A 9,945-nucleotide genomic window follows, 5' to 3' on the forward strand; every position below is an offset into this window, starting at 1 on the left:
TGTTCCAATTTCACTAATTCCATCTTTCGACAACATCTTTCACATCTCATCAACGCCTGTCTCAACAAGCTACCAATTTACTTCCAGTAAATTGGTGAATTGTTTTACTAGAAAATAATAAGACTGAAAAATATATCCGTAAACAACTTAGACGACTTTTCCAAGATCATTAAGCAATATAAAACGTATTGTAAAAAATCTAGTCACAGTAAAAAAAAATGGTATATATATGCTTCTTTAAGCACCGCCCTAGATATTATATGATGATAGACTACCATCAACTGAATCTGGCACGATCTATGACGGTGTATCATGAGGACAGTTTGAGCATCGAGTTGAATATATACATCGTTTACAATATTTACACATACATATTCGTGTCGCAGCGTACTTGGTTTTTTTTTTAAAAAACTTCTAAACTTAAATCGTACTGCTGCATTGTCGTTTGCTCTGCGTTGTAGCTACTTAATTTTGAAAAGAAATTATTATCGCTGTTTATTATGCAGTTGCGAATTCTATCAGAAAGCATACGCGAAGCCCTAAAGCTAAAAAGAAAAAAGAAAGTAGATATTTCTAATGCCCTTTTTGTCAGTTAATCGACAGTCAGCGAAACGTTACATTTACTGAAGAATCGATTAAACCTAAAACAACCAGAATTTAGCAACAAACGATGGGGCGGAGGGGTGGCCTTTCGTCGGAATCGTATTATTTCACGCACAGAATACAGGGCTTTTTGTCGAGGTGTTTTCAACTGTGTAGCAATTCATTTCAAGATTAATTTTTTGGAGAATATAGAAACACGTGTGATGTATTTGCTTTCTAATTTTAGGTACACGTTGTGGCCGGGGGTTCGTACCCACAGGGTATAGACAGACGGTGCCAGCCAGTCAGCTAACCGTTTGTGTGTCTGATGGAACGCCTAACGGTGACACCGGACGTAAAACTTGAAACATATATGAAAAGGATGGGCTATTTGAACGATGGATTACATCAATGAGTTGTGCGATATCATAGGTTTATGCTGACTGATAGTTTATGTACGTATATGGTACAACTGCGTAAAGAGAGGTCTCATTGACCCATATTTGTTTTAACTTTGATTTTGTAACGGCCGTATTTATTCGCTTTAGTTCTGGCAACTACCGATGACTGTGTTGACGTAACGAAACGCTTCTAGCGTAACTCTGGAATAATTTAAATGTTTTTGCACGACAACGTTGTAGAAGTCAATGATGAAAATGCAAATCTCACAAACTTGACGTGAAGAAACATGCAACAATACTTTATATTGATTGTTTTTATATGTGTACGGTAAAGTCGTTCGCTGGTGTGGCAAAAGTGCTAATCAAAGGTTACATATTAGGATCTGAAGGATCACGGTTATTTCGAATGTTTTCCTCTCTAGGCTGTAAGTGAACGTTCAGACACATACCATAAAATAATAGATGTACTTTCTACCTCTAGACTCTATTGGTAGTTCCCGTTCTCGCACATTAACTATTTGGTCACTCCTCCTGATTGATCCTAACAATCACTCGTTGACTTCGATCGTGCTCGCCATGGATGACATACGGCCCGAAACTTCGGCGAAGTAAAAAATAAATGCTTTACAGGCTTGCAACGGGACGTTTGCCACCATCAGATTCGACTTTTAAAATCTAAAAAATCCGAATACTTCTGTATAAGTATTCATACACTTTGTTTGTGTTTAAGGATAACGAAAAGAAAGTCACCCCATTTACTTTTCTTTTAACTATATTCAGTAAAAAGAATACCTTAGTAACACTATTGTGCTTCAGTTAATAACTAAGAGCTACTGCTGCTTAGTTCGAAAAAAACAGGCTTATTTGTTTGTTTGTTGAACACCAATTGGAAGGAATTTAACAGTAGTTCTTACATTTGACGTTTAGAGTTCATCGTTAACAATGGCTTACGTCGTTTGACTATAGCGCATGCCGTTAAATCGGCACAGGCATATTTCGAGTACCGCGGCCAGAAAAAAGCGCCCTAATTTAAGGCCTATATGTTCATGATACGTGAGATATATAGATGACAACGGTCTACAGCATTTTGACGTCGTCACAGCGACTGCTCCGCCCCCATCAATTTCGTCGTCGTTTATGATGATTTCCAGCTTTCCAGTGACGTTTTGCACATTCGAATAATTACGTATGCACGCGTGGTAGTCTTGGTTGATCATATGCTACAGCTTCCGAGCTACGCGATTTAAAAGCGACTCATTACATGACTTCAGTGGCACGTTCACTCACTCACTCGTTCACCACTATAAATGTTCCAGCTACCGTTACGATAGCACACGTTTCCTGCTGGTCTGTTGATGAAACTAGGGGCTATATAGGTTGGTAACAAGGAGCTATGAAGCGCTTTGAAGCCAGCCCTATTGCCGTGTTCATACTGTCAGCCGCGTTATGGAGGTCTTCAGAGGCTCTACTCATGAAGAAGATGATGAAGAGCGCAATGATGATGGGATCAATGATGAAGCACGATATGTCTGATTGGTCGATGCCACTGACACGTGAGTAATTACGATTTGTAAAATAACTCTAGGTCGTTGATGTTTTACGACGGTGGATACAATGCGGACTCATATTTAGTCGGGGTCGTATTTTTAAGCGTTCGTTAATTCAGTTTTTACGTAACCGAACTGTTTCAGTGATGCCGCCGGATTGGCACTATACTCACCAGACTGAAATGGATATTCATCCCACGATAGTGATGAACGCAATACCTAATGGAAAGACGTCTGCCGTCATGGTAGAAGACTGGCACAGCCACATGCCCCCCTTGATGATGAGCATGAAACCATCTATCGAAAAAAAGGAAACGATGACCATGATGAAAATGATGACAAAAATGAAAGACGGCGCAGAGATGGCGCACGAGGTAGCCGATCAAAAGATGCGCATGCACATAAGTATGCATGCTGCAAACGATAAACCTCCTACTGCAATGACTGTCGAAACTTCTAGACCGCCTTGTAAAGTTAATCAGATCAGTGGAGTCATGACTGTAACGCCAAATACTGAACCGGTAATGGCCAGACCCGAAATGATATCTGCGCCTTTAATGGCGGTACCGCCTCAGATGATGCAGCCCCAGATGGTCCAGCCCCAGATGGTCCAACCCCAGATGATCCAGCCCATGCAATCGCCCATACAGCAACCTGTTATGATGATGCCCACTAACAATGCGTTCCCATCTAATGTCATGGCTAGCCGCATGGACCGACGGGCTTGAACGAACACACATGAAATACGCGCATGTTGCTCGAGTTGGAAGAATTAATCGGACTGTCCGATACTGATCAATGTCAGATATATACATATAAAAGACTCGAGACTTTTTAATCGTAGCACGATATTATACTTTCATGAGATCGGGCGCGTCCGAACCACATTCGTCCGAACATTCATCGCAATTTGCGGTGCACCGTTAGACCTATACCATTCTGTTGATCTAGTCAGTTACACCATACTAATTACATACAGATACGTTAACACGCCGTTGATAGGCCAGCTTGCACGTCCAGCCTATCGCAAAAGCCTTTTTTTAGCGAACGTAAAAAGGGCTAATCGTGCATATACTAATCACAATATACGCCTTGAATAGGAGCATTAATAAAGTACATTGTTGTGTGTATACGAACTTAATGAAAAAAATGAATGTACTGCCTTTAGTATTTTATCATTTGGGTCGTGACTTGAAAAGGAAATCATAAATGGAATACGGTATCAGTTACGAACGTATCATTCATCCATGACGTACCATGACTAACCAATAAACTACTGGAGCACGTATGCATACCTAGAGTAAGTCAACAAAGCTAATCGTGTCTTCGTATTTTTCTTGTCTGTTTGTCTCATTAAAGGGTTTAGGTATTCCTGTAAAAAAAATTGCCTAGTTAAGAAGCCAGCCCAAGATCAATACTCAAGTGCTATTTGAGACGAACACACGCGATGAAATGGCAGGCCTGTGTCGTTACCAGAGCTCTATATAAAATGAACGGAAAACGAGGACCAGAACATTGTCGTCGTCGTCATTGTTTAATACAATGACAAACAGAATCTTCGATGTTTTCGGTGTCCTGGTAGAGCCCTTTACCATAACGATAGCATGGAAGATCGGAACTAGACAGTTCAGTCATTGTAAAGTGTTAGGCTTAACGTAATTGTCCTAGTAATAGGAGGCCTAACGTAATGGCGACGCCCTGTTTGAGCATCATCAATTGGATGACTTCTCTTTGCCGCACGACGTAGCTTATTCTACATTTAAACCGTTCAACTGTGACTTTATATTCGTTTGGTTCTATGAAATATTCATTATGGCTGAACGAATTTGCATCGTTGTAGCACGATGGTGGATAAAACACTGAAACGCCTGACGGGATCTTTCATGTCCGCTAAACATAAAAGAAAACAATAAAGTATATTTTTTCGATACATATATATATCTATCACAGTGTCCTTTTTGATCATTCTTCAACTTGTAACAAGCCCTCGGCTCTCAATTTTTACAACGAATAGAATTACAACAATACCGCTGATAACAATCAGGAAGCCATAACGATTGTTCTTCTAGTAAATTTAATTGTTAGCATGCTACTAAAATGTGTTAAAAGTTGCATTATAAGAAGCGCCAACGATTGTGAAATGTCGGCAGACGTTAGCTTTTATTGACTACATGTCGAATAATTAAGGACGTAACGTCATACGGTCTACTCTAGCGGGCCAAACATTCGTCTGCTAAACGAGAGAAAGTAAAGTGAAGAAAAAGCGTTTATCGACGACTAGACCAGCTAAGCGTCAGTTATACCTGAATCAGAGATCCAGCATGCCAATACATGCACATACACACTATGTGTCAATAAAACGAGGCTATCTTAGATATTGCATTGTAGTGCAGATCGTCAATATCTTTTGTTTGCTACTGTAGTCATAAATTACGCGCTAGAACAAAAGGTATTAGTATGGCCGCCATTTTCTCCATCCATAACTCTTTTACTTACCTAGCCTTTCTTCACTGTCTTTTTTTTTGTTGTTATTGAGCATTTACTAGATCTCAGATGCGTTGCCGCCTACTTTTAGCCTGGTTGATTTTAACTATTTGGACGTTCGACCTGGCCCGTGCATTGCCAAAAAAAGCATTGGCAGCCGCCATTTTTTACAAGAATCTGAATCCATCGTCCTCAGACGATTATGTTTCGACAATGGTTGTAGAAACGCTAATGACGCCGATGTCGAGAAGCCAAATACAGAGGTTATGACAGACAGTGGATCTGTTCCTGTAAAATCAACAAGCATTTTCGGCGAAATCTTTACAAATTCATACAAAAAAAAGTGCCTCTAACATCTGTACCTTTTTTTTTCGTCTACTAATGTCCATTAAAGGTTATCTTCTCGATTCCATACTTTTTTCTAATGGGCTGCTGTAAACGTATTAAAACCTATAGGATTGTTTTACGTTAGCTTCAAAGACTCTAAGCTTCGGCTGAAACATTTTTGCTGAAGACTAGAGGATCAACTGGAACATCAGAAGTATTTATTTCGCTTTCTCAGTGTTCAAGAAGACTAATGCATATTCACTTTGGACAAGTATTGCAAAAAGTGAGGATATTTATGATATTATTTAATGTTCATTTGTCAAATGCGCCGTAAGCTTGGAGTAGATGTTCGTATAGGCCTATCATTTCGCTGTTCCATTTGTCTATGTTTTTCTAGTGTCTGAAAATTCGCAGGTAACTTTGGAAACCGAGATGCGTACGGCGTAACAACGGAAGCAGGTGAGAGCTGACATAACGCAAAATCCTGCTTAAAATTCTGGTCTTATAGCGCTCGCGATGTCATCGTATGCTGGAAGCCATACCCTACTGATGAAGATGATGCCCAAACTTCAGCGGCCTATGCCACCTGCTAGAGCCCAAGGTCTTTTGAAGAACAGGTGCTTAGGTGTACATAATTACGATGATAAACAGGGGACGGAAATGAGACCGGGGAAGTACTTAACACGCATATATTTTCCAAGGAAAAATAGCGTCATCTTTAGAGGTTAATTTATGCTGAGACGATTAAAAACGTTTTTTAATTTTAGAAATGCAAAGCGGTCATGTTTTGCCAAGCATTATTATTTAAATCCAATTTATTTGACTTTTGCAATTTTTCGGATATTGGCCGAAGCCGATAGGAATTGCGTGCTCTACGTAGACATAGCACCACCCTCGCAGGTGGGAGCTTTAAAAATGATTGAACTGTACTACACTACACTTAACTATAATAGGTATATCCAAGAGCATTCTATATCATTAGAGAACTCGGGCCATGCCATTGTCAAGCTGCTAAGCGACTGCGGTTGTCATTTTCTATTGCCAGACAGTGTTCCATTAGGAAACAAGGACACACGCTGACGTAATGCAATTGATTCAGCTTATCTTGTGAACTCGTTTAAACTTCCTCCAGTCCTTTATGCCAAAGCGACCGGGCTGACACGTTCGGGAACTATGACAGGAAACGAGAGCGAGAGAGAAAGGTCTGTAGAGCGACTCAGAATCCGCATGTGCAAAGTATAGATGTATTTCAAATAATGAACACTCTATGTGAATTGACTCAGACAGGTGTGGCCTCAGGCAATCTATACCAACCCATTTGGGTCGAAAGCAGCCGGCATAGTATAGACAACGAACCAGTTCAAGCCATCTTGCGGATTTTCCGCCAAGGAAAAAAGGGGCTATCGCATCAGGACGGGGGTTAGCGGCTGACAAAAATTCTATCTGACAGAAAAAAGAGTTTTAGAGGGAGCGTGTCGCGTACGGCACCCCCAATAAATTGTGTAGGTTGAAGTTGAAACCTATTCGTCCGTAAGGTGCTTTCAGGTCTTCTTTGTCCTTACCATACGGACATACGAATCATGTGGCGATGCCTCCACTTTTTTTCCACCAAAAAATCCTAAATAAACAGCGCAGCTATACGTAGAGCAACGAAAGACAAACATAAATTGCTTTTCAATAAAAAATCTGATTAGTAGAACACATGATCTCTTGTTAAGAAAGAAGAGAACGCGCATACCTATAAAAAACCAAAAGAGTTTTTCGATGAATGTTTCTCAGCAGCAACGGCTTTCTAGGAGCCCAAAATCACAGCATGTAAAATGTATCATTTGCTTTAATTTATATCTATAAAGTAATTTTACATTTAAATACAATTAATCGTCGTACGAAAACGCCTTATTAGAGAACGACGAGCACCAAATAGTTAAACACTGACGGACCGCACGCATTGATTGAAGTACATTATTGCCATATTGGTAGAAAAACTCTCTCATAAGTCTCTCATAAGTGACCGCCTGTCCTTTGATTCGCTCCTTTTTTTTGGGTATTCAAAATCCAACTGAATTATCCGTTCTCATCGTACTGAACACATTCATAATAATATTATTAAACAAAAACAAATTGCAATCCTTCCGACTGCTCGTGTTATAGTTCTAAAAAAAGATAAACTATTTGAGTAGGACTTTCTTTATTGGCCACGTTTTTGTTTTTCTGAAGTGTGTGGTTTATATCGTTATCAGAGGCAAGGTTCTCGTGTCCCAGTGTAGAATATTTAGGAAACAAAGGCGCGAAGAATTCGAAAAGACATCAAAAGTACTTAATAATTCAGATATGATTAATCCGGTAGCTTGACTCTGACGTTCGCAGATGTTTATAGAAACCAGTGTGTTGCTGCTCAGTTTTTAAGGGCTTCAGATACACTTCTTGCCTTACGAATATTAAATAGATGTTTGCAGTTAGTAATAAAGCCCGATGGTTTTCTTAAAAGAAGCATTCTTCCAGTGGTCTTCAGTCCCCTTTTCTGCTTTCGTAGCTGAGGTAAAATCAGTCGTTGAAAAAACTCCTTACTCCTTTACGAGCTTAATGACTTAAGTCTTCTACCAGTGATGATTATATTCTACTACTTAGCGTCGCAAAGTTATTTAATATTCTTAACAAATGTGCAGAAATACCTCGAAGGTGTATAAATAGGCCAATGATCGTTGTAAAGTAGCGTAACTAAATCACTGACAGATACGTGACATGATGATGTTTTTCATGTATCGAAACTTCGTATATATTAAATAGAAGCTAGGGTCTATTTTTACGAAGGGTAGATGATTCGTACCTTCTCAGTTAGTATTGTTTGCGGTTGTCCATTACGCCATGTATGTTTAGATGAAGGCAAGGCCAAGCGCCTCCTTCTCTAGGGCCTTGAGTCCGCCTACAAGTGACGGTTTGCTCTACCCTACATGATGAAAATTTAAGAAAAATGAAGACAACTGGCCCTCGAAATGTTCACTACGCAAAATATGAAACGACGTTCGCTACATGAGAAATTGTCCGTATAATGTTCGTCGACAACCATACTTTATCATCACTCCACTGACGCACTTATAAATTCGGCTCAAGGGGAACCCGAAACGAACATAGGACGGAAAGAAGGCCAGCGTGCTAATGCTTCGTGCCGTTCATAAAGCGCCTGTATGAATAATGATCGTCGTGCTGATGAAAATGCAAGGCTTTTGGTTAAACACGACATCGACGTGGATCATCTATAACGAATTACTAACAAGTGAGCGATTCGATCTGAAGTCGAATACCTCACAAAAATAGTGCTATGCCACATACCGGATATACCCAGCGCCACGCTTCTACCCAATGAGCGCGGCTCCGTTCCGCATAAGATACGCGGCCTGCTGCTGTTTTCGTCAGTGTATGTCTTGTTGGTTCGCGTCATTTGTGTTCTAAGCGTTTTTCAGTATCGACGCGGAGCGTTCTAGAATAAACCTGAGGATGAAGCTATTCATGTTATCACTTGCCATTGTCCTCGTGTTGATGTACGTGCAAAAGACCCAGGCGTTTAAGCTTAAAAAATATAAAAAGGCCGCGTTTGCCTACATGCTTTTACAGGCTTCCAAACCTAAACTAGAACCAACGATGGACATGATGATGATGATGAACGGTGAGTCTTTTTGCAGTGCTCGAAGTGTTGCCTTCGTACAGGCCTGGGATAACAACTATTGGTGTTACATGTAAAGTCTGTTGTAGCTGCTATTTAAAAGTCAATGTTCACTGGACTGAGTATGTATGTGCTTGCTGAAACGTCACTTTATGGTAATTTGCAAGAGCTAGAGCTTAAAAGCACGTGCTTCTTTAGTTTTAATTAATGCATCCTCAAAAAAAGTATATATATCCAGAAAAAAAAAATGTTAATTCAATAATCAATCATGTACACATTGAATAAGATCATAATAAACGTGTTGTTTTTGATTGCCAAGTCAATACATGTAAGTTTTTTTTTTTTTTTTTTGCCTGCATTTTAGGAATGATGATGACTCCTATGCCTGGCATGATGGTGCCAGCAATGGAAATGAAAGACCCTCTCGAATCAGAAATGCCCTGTCATATGACGGAAAAAGACATCAAACCGATGCCAGCAATGATAATGATGATGGATTAAGAGCGTACTGTACAATAACAATCTTCATGTTAGTAAACAAACCTACCTCGCCTCTGTCAGCATTGCATACAATATATACTCACTCAAATCTAACCTAAACAAAAATAAACCTGAATTTTCTCTCTAACAGTTAATATATTTAGGCGGTACACCTAAATTTTCGTTCAATTTACTTGGAAGACTCGTTGTCATTCTTGTTTGTCAAATCTTATTTGTCAACGCTAGTGAACTACATACAAATTGCAACATGGCCATAAGAGAACGTACTTTCCTATTCAATTTTTAGATAAAGCCAAACAGAAGAGTAACTCTTTGATGAAGATCTTGGTTTCTGTGATGTCGATGACTGCACCTGCGAAGACATCTATGCCACTTGTTTTATAAATGTTGTTGTCTTCTGACGTTATAAATAAATACTTTCATTATCGCAATTTTTACTCAA

The 9,945-nt window shown here is 39.6% G+C and overlaps 2 protein-coding genes across 3 annotated transcripts; both read left to right on the top strand.

The window, feature by feature from the left end:
* Window positions 1-2,322: 2,322 nt before the first annotated feature.
* LOC111251471 (uncharacterized) lies at window positions 2,323-4,174 on the top strand. The gene is made up of 2 exons (XM_022808067.2): window positions 2,323-2,536; window positions 2,675-4,174. The coding sequence occupies exons 1-2, from the start codon at window positions 2,377-2,379 to the stop codon at window positions 3,256-3,258; spliced, it is 744 nt and encodes a 247-aa protein (XP_022663802.1). The 5' UTR covers window positions 2,323-2,376; the 3' UTR covers window positions 3,259-4,174.
* Window positions 4,175-8,558: 4,384 nt separating this feature from the next.
* Window positions 8,559-9,945, top strand: LOC111252722 (uncharacterized). Of its 2 annotated transcripts, XM_086976827.1 has the most exons (3): window positions 8,559-9,005; window positions 9,367-9,531; window positions 9,790-9,945. In XM_086976827.1, exons 1-2 carry the CDS (start codon window positions 8,837-8,839, stop codon window positions 9,501-9,503), a joined length of 306 nt encoding a protein of 101 aa, XP_086832953.1. In that variant the 5' UTR covers window positions 8,559-8,836; the 3' UTR covers window positions 9,504-9,531; window positions 9,790-9,945. The 2 variants fall into 2 exon arrangements, 1 of the variants encoding a protein (XP_086832953.1); XR_015318610.1 differs by lacking the exon at window positions 8,559-9,005 and adding an exon at window positions 9,029-9,157 and having other exon boundaries at window positions 9,367-9,945.

The sequence above is a fragment of the Varroa destructor genome, unplaced genomic scaffold (assembly GCF_002443255.2).
Source record: "Varroa destructor unplaced genomic scaffold, Vdes_3.0 BEIS01000001.1, whole genome shotgun sequence".
NCBI classification, from domain to species: Eukaryota; Metazoa; Arthropoda; class Arachnida; order Mesostigmata; family Varroidae; genus Varroa; species Varroa destructor.